The following is a 12917-nucleotide window of genomic DNA, read 5'->3' on the forward strand; positions in this document are numbered from 1 at the left end:
ACTGTGCCACCAGGGCTCCTTGGGATAGGAAAGGTCTTCTTAAACAGGGCACAAAAGCAAAAGGCTGTAAAGAAGGAAAGTTATACTGTTGACTATAGCAAAATGAACACTTCCATATGACGAGACACAAAGCTCAGCCATCATAAGCCTGTTGCCGTAGAGTCGATTCTGACTCATGGTGAGCCCATGCGTTACAGAGTAGAACTGAGACCCACAGGGTTTTCTTGGCTATAATCTTTATGGAATCAGATAGCCAGGACTTTCTTCCATAGCACCGCTGCATAGGTTTAAGCTGCTAACCTTTGGATCAGTAATCAAGTGTAAACCGTTTGCACCACCTAGGGATTTTAGTTATCATAGACAACATAAAGGCAGAACAGACAGAGGCAGGCAGAGAGCAGCCATCAGAAAGGCAGGATAGCCTATGACAGTGCAAGGAACGGGACGGGAGCAGGCCCTAGGGAAGGCTTCTTCAAGGCTCGTTTGTGGACAGAGGGGAAGAGAGAGCTATGAACACTAGAAGGGGCTGAAAAGCCAGGTGAAGGTGCAGGCCAAGGCAGACAAAGTAGTCACCCCCCAGGAGCGGAAGAACAGCCTTACCTGTCCCTAAGGGCTGGATTCCGCAGGTCTGCAATGAGAGGCATGGTCCTCTTGAACTGCTCGATTTTCGATCGAGTGGTTTCAATAATTTCCCAGTTTCGGTCCTGAGCAAAAGTGGGCAGCATCAGAAGACCCGAAATCTCCTCTCCATGGTGCCCCTTCCTCAATAGGCTTATCTCCTGCTGACTCCCTTCACTCTCCACATACCTTATACTCTTTGGCTAGTCTTGTGAGGCGACGGAACAACCCATGGGCCATGGTCTCCATGGCCTCCGTCTGTAGGGTCAGGAACCGGCCAGTCTTCCACTGGTTCCAGTTCTCCTCCCAGTCCCGTGTGATCTCCCAGACTTGCTGGAGAGCATCAAGCTCCTACGTGGGCAAGAGGAGAAAGGTGAGATAACAGTTAAGGGCTCTTGTCCTTTTTCTCCCTGACAGATGCTCTGGCAATTAGTTCCTCTCATTCTGAGTTCTTCCCTCCAGATAATAGAGCTGTCTGTTCACAACTCTCCTCCACTCCCTTGCCTTAAAAGCTCCTGAAGCAAAAGCACCCAGAAAGATGCTCAACATAATTAGTCATTCAGGAAATGCAAATCAAAAGCATAATGAGATACTATTTTATACCCACTAAGCCTTGGTGGCATTGTGGCTAAGAGCTTGGCTGCTAACCAGCTGCTAATCAAAAGGTTGGCAGCTCAAATCCACCACCCACTCCTTGGAAACCCTATGGGGGCAGTTCTACTCTGCCCTATACGGTCACTATGAATCGGAATTGACTCGACGGCAACAGGTTTGGTTTTGGGTTTTTTTTTTTAGGATGGCTATGGAGCCCTAGTGGCACAATGCTTAAGTGCTTGGCTGCTAACCAAAAGAAGAAAGATGTGGCAGACTGCTTCTGTAAAGATTACAGCCTTGGAAACCCAAAGGGGCACTTCCACTTTGTCATATAGGGTCAATATAAGTCGAAATCCACTCGACGGCAATGGGTTACAAGATGGCTATAGTAAATGAAAAACAAAAAATAATAAGACTTGGTAAGGATGTGGAGAAATTGGATCCCTTACACAATGTGTGTGTGAATGTAAAAGGGTGCAGCCACTTTGGAAAATAGTCTGGCAGCTCCTCAAAAAGTTAAATGTAGAACTACCATATAACCTAACAATTTCACTCCCGGGTATATACCCAAAAGAATGGAAAGCAGGTACTCAAATAGGTACTCGTACACCAATGTTCATAGCGGCACTATTCACAATAGCCAAAAGGTAGAACCAACCCAAGTACCCATAAACTGATAAACGGTTAAACAAAATAGGCTGTATCCATAGGATGGAACGTTATTCACTATAAAAAAGAACAGTTCTGATACATGCTACGGCATGGACGAATCTTGAAGACTACGCTGAGTGAAAGAAGTCAGACACAAAAGAACACATGTTGTATGATTCCACCTATGTGAAATGTCCAAATAGGCAAATCCACAGAGACAGAAAGCAGACTAGTGGTTGCCAGGGCAGGGAGGAGGGCAGAAAAGGAAATGCGTATTGAATGGTTATGGGGTCTTCTTTTGATGAAAACGCTCTGGAACTAGACAGCGGTAATGATTGCACATTTTTGAATATAATAATGCTGATGGATTACACATTTTAAAATTGTTAATTTTATCTTGTGTGGTAAAATATATTTAAGCCAAGTCTTTCCAGCCTTCTCCCCATCTCTCTTCGCTCTTTCTCCCTGACAGCATAAGGGTCTACCATGTAGGAAGTCAGCTCCCCCCGACAATCTGGCGCTAGCACGGGCCCAGTTTGGCTGGACCCAACACCCCTGGGACTCACTTTAAAAAGAAAAGCTCCTCAGGGCCCACCTCTCTGGTCCCAGCTGTTTTTCCCAGGCCCTCAGGACCCCTTCTCCTGTTCCCTGCCCCTTAGCCTTGGCTACACGGGGGCCTGGCTCAGTAGGCCACCTTCTCCAGGTTCTGAAGGTCCTTGGAGGCTGGCTGCTCAATCTTGAAGATGCCCAGGTTGGCACGGAGAGAGTTTTCTTCATCCCGCATGGCTGTCAGCATCGCCCTCACTTGTGCGATCTGATCTAGGGCAGACACATGCCCCACGTTGCTGGTGAAAGGACCTGTGGGGAATTCAAGGCAAAGTGAAGCTCAGATTTGCAGTCACGTGCAGGGTCTCCTGAGAGGACTATAATGACTCCCCAACCTCTTTGTGTGGGAAAGGGAAGGGAAGAAGAGTAAAAGAGATTCCCTAGAAAGAATGATGGTTAATCTTAGCAAAAACTACTAAATGTGGTTCAAGAATCAGCAATAGGTGGGACATGGGAAGTTGGTATAAGAAAACTGGAAATGTGAGTGGGACTGCTGCCTTCACGCTGAAAATAGCCCGTAACACTGCACTCATCTTCCTTGTTTCTCACAGAAACCCCAAGTGCCACAGCTCACACCCTTCCCCAGTACCCACCCTTCTTCCTTGTCTTTGTCCTCACCTTCCCATACCTTTGGTCCTTGTTCCAATTCTGGCAACACTGGGTCAAAACAAAGTACACCAGTGTTCACTGCAGCATTATTCACAACAGTCAAAGGTAAAAACAACTCAAGTGTCCCTCAACAGATGAATGGATGAACAAAATAGGGTATATCCACACAATAGAGTGTTATTCAGACATAGAGAGAAATGAGGTTCTACTACATGCTACAACAGGGATGAACCTTGAAAACATTATGTTAAGTGAAATAAATCAGACACAAAAGGACAAATGTATGATCCTACTTATATGAAATATATAGAATAGGTAAATGCATAGAGATGGAAAGATTAGTGGTTACCTGGGGCTGGGGGGAAGAGGTAACGGTGAGTGTTACGGATTGTATTGTGTCCCACAAAAATGTGTATCAACTTGGCTAAGCCATGGTTCCCAGTATTGTGTGGCTGTCCACCATTTTGTTATCTGATGGGATTATCCCATGTGTTGTAAATCCTAACCTCTATGATGTTAATGAGGCAGGATTAGAGGCAATTATGTTAATGAGGCAGGACTCAATCTACAGGATTAGGTTCTATCTTGAGTCAATTTCTTTTGAGATGTAAAACAGAGAAGCCAGCAGTGGGGGCAGGAGAACCTCATACCACCAAGAAACAAGAGCCAGGAGAATAGCTCGACCTTTGGACCTGGGGTCCCTGGGCTGAGAAGCTCCTAGACCAGGGGAAGATTGATGACAAGGACCTTTCCTGAGAGCAAACAGAGAAAGAAAGCCTTCCCCTGGAGCTGGTGCTCTGAATTTGGACTTCTAGCTTCCTAGACTGGGAGAGAATTTGTTTTGGCTTTGTTAAAGCCATCTGTTTGTGGTATTTCTGTTATAGCAGTGCTAGAGGACTAGGGCAGAGAGTTAATGCTTAATGGATACAGTTTCTGTTTTTTGTTATGAAAAATTTTCGAAACAAATAGTGCTGATAGGGGTACAAGGTTGTGACTATAATTAATGCCACTGAACTGTACACTTAAAAATGATTAGAATGGCAAATTTTATGTTTTATATATATAGATCTATATATAAAACTACACACACATGCACACACAAAAGGCTACAGAAGGGGAAAATGTTGAGAAAGGGCTACCTTTGGATTCAAAATCTTCTAGAAGATTATGTGCTTTCTTCTTGAAATCGTCGGCTGAGTGAATAAGACCTGTCTTGAATTTCTCCTTGTGTTTCTTCAGCATTTGTTCACTCTCCAACAGAACTTGTTGGAAAACGACCCATTCCCCATTTAGACTGTCAAGCATCTCCAATACCTGGGGACATCAAAGAGGGAAGGATGCCCTATGAGTAGGATATCTAGGCCTCCTCAACAGTGCTTCCAATGACCCTGATCCTCCAGGCCGGAGTCCACTGGCAAGTTTTACAAGTGATGAGGCCCAAAGAAACCAAGCAGTGGGCTGCTGGGCCCGAAAGAAATTCCTGTCCATCAGCTGACTTGAAATATCATCTGAACTAGCTCTGGCTTTCAGAGGGGCCTGGAAAGCCAAGTCTTTTGAGCCTTGAGTCTTCTCCCTGTCTCTCTTTGCTCTTCCTCCCTGACAACACAAGGGTCTACCATGTGGGAAGTCAGTTCCCCCCCACAATCTGATGCTAGCATGGCCCAATTTGGGTGGACCCAACACCACTAGGACTCACACTGTCTTGAACCGACACCTCGTACTTTTCAAGGATGGTGAATTGTTCATGAATGGGGGGGATCTGGTTCTCCAGGTTGGGCAGGTCATGCTGTAGGGTGTCCATGAGTTGCAAACTGACCCCCAGTTCCTCCAACGTCTGAGGTGGGCGGCTAATTCTGAAGATGGGCAGAGAGAAGGCTGTAGTGGAAAGGATGCACCCCCCAGACTACGCTTGGTTCCCAGTACTCCCCCCAGTCTGTACTGAACACCCCGTACTTCTCTGCATTCTCCTTCAGGTAGGTGTGCAGCTCCAGCAGGCGCCTGGCCGCCATTTCCTTAAGCAGCGTCGTGAACTTGTTCTGCCACTCATTGCAGTGCTGCACCAGCGAGAACTTGAGGTGCGAACAGTCCAGCAGCACAAACTGGATGTTGAGGACGGTCTCCTCCTTCTGCACGTTATTGGCAACCTCTGTGTAGCTGTAAGGACCAGAGATCCTCATTCAAGAAAATCCAGTGGCTGTCAAGTAGATTCTAACTCATGGCAACCCTATGTGTGTCAGAGTAGAGCTGTGCCCCACAGGGTTTTCAATAGCTGATTTTTCAGAAGTAGATCACTTTCCTTCCACAGCACATCTGGGTGGACTTGAACCTCTAACCTTTAGGTTAGCAGCCAAATGCATTAATCGTTTGCACTACCCAGGGATTCCATATCCCTACTAGGATGTATTTTTTTCCTTCTCACACCTGCCCACAGCCTCCCGCCCAGCTCAAGTCCTTGTTCCCTCCACCATCCTGTGCAGCAGCTCTAAGTGGCTCCTCTACTTTCAGGTGTCTTCCATTTCCATCCATCCCAAGCACTATAGCTGGATCACATCATTTTCCCAACCACTGCCTGCCTACGAGATATCAGCCAAATCCCTTAGCTTGGCATTGGAAGCTTTAGAGTCACATAGATCTGGGTTGGGTTCACACTGAAGGGCTACTTACTAACCCTGTGACCTCAGGCAAGCTACTTAACGGTCCTGAGCCTCGGTTTCCTCACTCGTAACATGGTGATAATAATAGAGGTTACCTCACAAGGTTGTTGGGAGAACTAAGTTAGCTTGCACACTTCTTTTCCTGTACCTATGTTCTAGACCACTCTGTATCTGGTGAACATGCTCATGCATTCCCATCTTTAAGCCTTTGCTATGCTATTGCCTCCATCTGGACTGCCTTCCCCACTCCCCATCTCAGCCTCTTGAATTCCTAACCATCCTGTAAAGCCCCGCCCCAATGTCACTTCCTTCATGAAGCCTTTCCTAATGTTCCCAGCGAGAAATTCCCCTTCCTTCTGAATTCCCCTGGTACCTTGTATAGCTTCATCATGATACTTATCACATCGAAGCTTGTATAATAAGTACATTAGCTCAGTATTTTATACTTTACAAAGTGCTTTCACATATATGAAATAATCTCACAGCCTTATAAGGTAGGTATTACAATAGCCATTTTACAGGAAACTGAGGCCCAGAGAATATAAGTAACCTGCCTAAGATAACACAACTAGTAAGTGGTGGACCTGGGTTTCAACCCACCTCAAGATGTCAAGGTCACTGAAATTTTCTATAATTTAACTCCAACCTGCCTTCTTAAAATCAAAGTGTTCACCTCTCATCTTTCAGATCCGTAGCATTTCTTTTTTCCCAACAGAACTCTGTAGTACTCCTGAAAATGACTGCTCTTTCCCTAAATCTTGTCCAGCTCTTATCTGATATTTATCCCTTTGAGATACAAAGGCCCAATGCCCCACCTAGGTCCTATTCTTTTCCTAGGGCCTAGGACCCACATTTTGTGTACCCCCATCCTCCCTTCCCAAATCTCTAGGCCCAGACCTCCTCCTCGAACTCTATACCTTTTAGAGACAGACCTTCATATATACCTTTACCACCTACCGGGCAATGTCGGCATCAAAGGAAGAGACAGGAGGGTTGAGGCGCTGGTAGCGACGAATAAAAGAGTCTTTGTTGATCTCCCAGATTTCGCGATACATATCCCAGGTCTTGAGATAGTTCTGCAGCTGGCTTGCATTGGCTGTCATACCACTGCTGATCTGGGCCTGGATCTTCTTGATGTCCTCATCTCGCTCTTCAAGGACCCAGCAAATGCTTCCCATTGACTTCCACCCCAACCCAACCTTCACACTAGCTCCTGGCTGCTACCCCAAACCCTCCACTACAACACCCGATCCCTAAAGGATGCAGCTCAAACATGAGGATACAAAAATAAAGGTGGCAGAAAATATAAGTAGAACTCTTAGCGTCTCTTCCATAGGACTCAGACATCTCACCTGTTGGTATCTAAACCAAAAACCAAACCCATTGCCGTCAAGTTGATTACAACTTACAGCGACCCTATAGGTATCTAGGCCTCTTATATCCCAGCCCAGTCTCAAATTTGTCTTTCTTAACCCTAGTCTCACACCTCAAGCCCCAAAGCTCTTGAGTATCAGTCACCTAATTTCAACAGCCATCCCTGTCCCCTCGCTCCCTCCCTCAAGCTAGCCCCTCAACCTGTGTTTTCTACCAGTAATGGAGATGACTGGCACAGAATGTCTGGAAATAGCAGCCCTAGTCTCTCCTCCTAGCTCTGCCCACTCCTAAGTCTCTGATAACGATGTATCGAGTGCCCTCCCCATTGACCACTCACCCACAAGTACATGGATGGGTTCACGATGATACTTGCGCTTGATGAGAATTTCAGGGAGGTGGCGGAAGACAGAGATGGTGGAGATAAGGTGGCTGCCAATGTCATTGACTACACCTGCCAAAGTCTGTAGGGTGGGTGAGAATTCCACCTGTGGAGAACACAGTGGGAAAGGCTTTAGCACAGGCCATGGAGGAGATGAGTCTCAGGAATGGTAACGTAGGACATTTTAGGACCAGAGCTTTGAGAAAAGCCCTGGAGGCTTTAGGATAAAGTCAGGGCCAAGGACCAAGCTTAGGAATTGAGGGAAACTGATAAATAGGGTGTGATAGTTTTGGAGTGTTAGGGGCAAAGTAGTCCTGACCTGTGCCACACACCCCCGCATGTCATTTTGCAAAATGACAAGGACTCTGAAGAGTGGGTTTGGCGTGGTCTTCCCATCTCCATTGATGGCCTTGGACAGTTCCAGCAATGACCACTTCACATTCAGGCGCAGGGCATCCTCCATCATGTGATCCAACCGAATTGTGTACAGCATCCACTGCTGCTGAATCTGGAGGGAAGAGATGGGGAGAAAGAGACAAGGTGGGTCCTGGGAGATGGGAACCAGCCAACAGTAAAGGAACAGGCTGGTTAAACAGAGAGGCAGAGCCTGAGTCCTGAAGAAAGGTCTGAAACGCCAAAGGGTGACTGAACCTGAGAGGACAGCAGGATGTTTGAGAAGCACACACTGGGGGGAAAGGGAAAAGAGCAAGAGAACAGTCTAACGGAATTGGGAACTAGGGGCTTGTCCAACCACAAAGCCCCAGGCGTAGGACCTGTACCTCAGAACCATCGTTCTTGAAGACCTCATAGGAGTTGGTCATGATGTCAATCACATCCTGGTGCAGACTCATCAATTTCTGCTGCACAGCTGTCCGATGCTCCTTTTGGTCCTCCTCAAATTCCAAGTCCCGGTATACTCGCTTGCCACTAATGCGTACCAACAGTGTCTCTGACATCTCTTGTGCTCGCCAGCCAATGGTAAGGGTGGAGGCCTTGAACTCATTCACAATCATCTGCACCTGGAGTCAGGCCCCACCCGTGGGAAAGTTTCAGTTTGGGAAGAAACCCCTGGGCCTAATTCTACCCTCCCACCTGTCTTCCAGCTAGAGTGACCAACATAAAGTCCTTCCCCAAGCACACTTAGTTTCTGTCATACTACTCCCAGGTTTTCCCACCTCTACCTAAGACTCAGGTATTCTTTACCACACGCCAGCTTGTTGGTCAGCCTTCAGGGTCTAATGACTGTGGCCCACCTTGCTGGCATGGATGCGACACTCTGTAATGAAGAAGGCACTGGCCCCTTTCAAGGCCCAATGCAGTTTCTTAAGTCCAGGGTGTATCTTCTTATCCAGGAACCGGATTCGCTCTTTGAATAGGGCCTGCTCATCTGGGGACAGCATGGCTATAATCCTGTGTATAAGAGAGGACTGGTCGCTGGTGGGACAAGCTCTGAAGACCTCTCCTTGCCACCAAAAAACTTCATGGAGAAATCCGAAAGCTCACTATTCTAGATTAGTGCTGTCTGGTAAAACTTCTCTGCCATGATGGAAATGTCCTACAACTGGTGTTGTCCAATACATAGTCACCAGCCACATGTGGCTATGGAGCACTTGAAATGTGGCCTGTGCAAATAAGTAACTTGGTGTTTAATTTTATTTAATTTTTATAATTTAAATTGAAATACCCACATGCAGCTAAAACTGCTCACCTCGAAAACTACTCTCAAAAAGCTCTTCTTATAGCTAAATGCAATGAACACTTCTCAGGCCTTATCTTCCTAATCTCTCTAGATTTCAACATGGTGGACTACTCTGTGCCTGGTCGTTGGACCACAATTCTTCTCTTTCTTGCCTTTCCCTTCAATAGAAGTATCCGTCTCTCTCCAACATCCCTTGGAAGTCTCATTCAGCTAGGTACCAGAGATACAGTAAAGAACCTGCTTCCTCTGTGGTCCCCTAGATGCTGGAACTCCTCGAAGTTTTTCTCACACAGCACCACTCTCCTTGGGTGATCTCATTCACTCCCATTGCTTCAGTTGCCCTCTATAAGCTGATGTAGCTAGTAGCTACCATAAAATGGACAATACAGTTTCAGACACCCAAATGAGAGTGTTGGTTCCACCCCATGGGCTTTAACTGGGATAAGAAAGAATAGAACAGAGCCTCCTCCAGAGATAAGTACCAAGAGAGCTCAGAGATAGTGGGCCAGCTTGGCCCTGGTTCAATGATCTGGTGTTATTTGTTTGCCAATAATCTTAACTTTACTCAGTTTCATTCCTAGAAAAGAGTCCAGCCCTATAATATATACAGTCCAAGCGCCCTGTGGGGTAGGTAGATTGGGTTGCTCTTACTCTCTACCCTGAAGCTATAAGACAAAAATACAGGGGTCAATGATCTCGGGGAACATCTAGCTCAATTGGCATAACATAGTTTATAAAGAAAGTATTCTATATTCTACTTTGGTGAGTAGCTTCTGGGGCCTTAAAAGTCTGTGAGCAGGCATCTAAGATACTCCACTGGTCTCACCCCTTCGGGAGCAAGGGAGAATGAAGAAAATTAAAGACACAAGGGGAAGGTTAGTCCAAAGGATTAATGGACCACAACTACCATGGTCTGCACCAGACTGAGTCCTGCACAACTAGATGGTGCCCAGCTACCACCACCGACTGCTCTGACAGGGATCACAATAGGGGGTCTCTGATAGAGCTGCAGAAAAATGTAGAACAAAATTCTAACACACAAAAGACCAGACTTACTGACCTGACAGAGACTGGAGAAACCCTGAGAGTATGGCCCCCAGATACCCTTTTAGCTCAGTAATGAAGTCACTCCTGAGGTTCACCCTTCAGCCAAAGATTAGACAGGCCCATAAAACAAAACAAGACTAAAGGGGCATGCCAGCCCAGGGGCAAGTTCCAGAAGGCAGGAGGGGACAGGAAAGCTGGTAATAGGGAAACCAAGGTCAAGAAGGGAGAGTACTGACATGTCGTGGGGTTGTCAGCCAATGTCATAAAACAATACGTGTACTAACTGTTTAATGAGAAGCTAGTTCTGTAAACCTTCATCTAAAGTACAATTAAAAAAAAAAAAGAAAAAAATCTCAACTTGGTTACAGGAAGAAAAAAATTCAACATGAATTTACCATATAACCCAGCAATTCCAAGGTATATACCCAAGAGAAATTAAAGCATACTAAAAAAATTAAAAAATAAACTGGGCCAATCTAAAAAAAGAAAAAACACACGGGTCAAGAATACATGTAGGGCCACAGGAAAGAGTATTCGAAACCACTGCTAGGAATGGACTAACATAAAGGATGAATAGTGTAGGAAACAGACAATACCATGGGGTAGGTAAGACAAAGAAGAAAAACAGCATGTAGAAGGGATGCAGTGAGGACTGGAAACCTACCTATTGTAGTCTCGAGCAACAAGTAGCAAGTTTTCACGAAGAATGCGCAGGTCTTCTGCCCGTTCAGCCACGTTCACCACATAATGGGGTGTCTCAAACAGCAGCCGCTCCCAGTAGTCAATCTCCACGAAAAGAATCAGCAGGAACCTTTGAGAAAAAGAAAATTAAAGCAGTTAAGGGGGTTGCTCAAGGGGATAAAATAAAATCAAAAACAGAAAAGAGGTCTGGGGCTAGAAAGCAAGAAGAAATTTAGAGATAAAAAATGAAGATTTCAGCAGAGTAACAGGATGCAAGATCAACACACACAAATCAGTTGGATTCCTATACGCCAAAAAAGAGAATTTAGAAAAGGAAATCAGGAAAACAATACCATTTATAATAGCCCCTAAAAACATAAAATACTTAGGAATAAATCTAACCAGGGATGTAAAAGACCTATACAAAGAAAACTACAAAACACTACTGCAAGAAACCGAGAGACCTACATAAATGGAAAAACATACCCTGCTCACGGACAGGAGGACTCAAGATTGTGAAAACGTCAATTCTACCCGAATTGATCTACATATATAATGCAACCCCGACACAAATACCAACAGCATTCTTCAATGAGATGGAAAAAATAATCGAATTTATAGGAAAGAGGTCAGCAAAGCATTAATGAAGAAAAAGAACAAAGTAGGAGGCCTCACACTACCTGATCTCAGAACATATTATACAGCCACGGTAGTCAAAACAGCCTGGTACTGGTACAACCACAGACACATAGAACAATGGAACAGAATTGAGAACCCGGATGTAAATATATCCACCTATGGTCAGCTGGGAGACCTGGTGGTGCAGTAGTTAAGAGTTTGTCTGCTAACCAAAAGTTCGGCAGTTTGAATCTACCAGCCACTCCTTAGAAACCCTGTGCGGTGGTTCTACTCTGTCCTGTATGAGTCAGAATTGACTCAATGGCAACAGGGGATGTTCAGCTTATCTTTGACAAAGGACCAAAGTCCATTAAATGGGGAAAAGACAGTGTCATGGATTGAATTGTGTCCTCCCAAAATATGTGTACCAATTTGGCTAGGCCATGATTCCCAGTATTGTGTGATGGTCCACCATTTTGTCATCTGATATGATTTTCCTATGTGGTGTAAATCCTACCTCTATGACGTTGTGTTAGTGGCGGCAGTTGCGTTAGTGAGGCAGGACTCAATCTACAAGATTGGCTTGTGTCTTGAGGAAATCTCTTCTGAGATATAAATGAGAATAGCGAGCAGAGAGACAGGGGGACCTCATACCACCAGGAAAGCAGCACCAAGAGCAGAGTATGTCCTTTGGATGTGGGGTTCCTGCATGGAGAAGCTCCTAGTTCAGGGGAAGATAGATAAGGACTTTCCTCCAGAGCCAAAAGAGAGAGAAAGTCTTCCCCTGGAGCTGACGTCCTGAATTTGGACTTCCAGCCTACTAGACTATGAGAAAATAAATTTCTCTTTGTTAAAGCCATCCACTTGTGGTATTTCTATTACAGCAGCACTAGATAACTAAGACAGACAGTCTTTTTAACAAATGATGCTGACAAGGCTGGATGTCCATCTGTAAAACAATGAAACAGGACACATACTTCACACCATACAGAAAAACTAACTTGAAATGGATCAAAGACCTAAATATAAAACCTAAAACTATAAAGATCATGGAAGAAAAAATAGGTACAACACTAGGGGACCTAACACATGGCATAAAGAGAATATAAACCACAGCTAACAATGTACAAACACCTGAAGATAAACTAGATAACTGGGAGCTCCAAAAAATTAAACACTTATGCTCATCAAAAGACTTCACCAAAAGAGTAGAAAGAGAATCTACAGACTGGGAAGAAATGCTTGGCTATGACATATCTGACAAGGGTCTAATCTCTAAAATCTATAGAATACTTCAACACCTCAATAAAAGACAAATAATCCAATTAAAAAATAGGCAAAGGATATGAACAGACACTTCACGAAAGAAGACATTCAGGTGGCTAAC

General features: G+C 45.1%; 1 protein-coding gene across 8 annotated transcripts in view; it reads right to left on the bottom strand.

Moving 5' to 3' along the window:
* DNAH2 (dynein axonemal heavy chain 2) overlaps window positions 1-12917 on the bottom strand; it is a 137860-nt gene that overhangs the window by 79380 nt on the left and 45563 nt on the right. For all 8 annotated transcript variants that reach the window (XM_049859280.1, XM_049859277.1, XM_049859276.1 and 5 more), the window contains 12 exons: window positions 10896-11042; window positions 8739-8895; window positions 8265-8504; window positions 7805-7993; window positions 7444-7591; window positions 6690-6882; window positions 5032-5232; window positions 4775-4931; window positions 4218-4392; window positions 2558-2721; window positions 808-969; window positions 601-704 (listed from right to left, as the gene is read on the bottom strand). In XM_049859280.1, the coding sequence (XP_049715237.1) occupies window positions 601-704; window positions 808-969; window positions 2558-2721; window positions 4218-4392; window positions 4775-4931; window positions 5032-5232; window positions 6690-6882; window positions 7444-7591; window positions 7805-7993; window positions 8265-8504; window positions 8739-8895; window positions 10896-11042 (2037 nt within the window). The remainder of the gene's footprint in view (window positions 1-600; window positions 705-807; window positions 970-2557; window positions 2722-4217; window positions 4393-4774; window positions 4932-5031; window positions 5233-6689; window positions 6883-7443; window positions 7592-7804; window positions 7994-8264; window positions 8505-8738; window positions 8896-10895; window positions 11043-12917) is intronic.

Source organism: Elephas maximus, chromosome 19, assembly GCF_024166365.1.
Source record: "Elephas maximus indicus isolate mEleMax1 chromosome 19, mEleMax1 primary haplotype, whole genome shotgun sequence".
NCBI lineage: Eukaryota > Metazoa > Chordata > Mammalia > Proboscidea > Elephantidae > Elephas > Elephas maximus.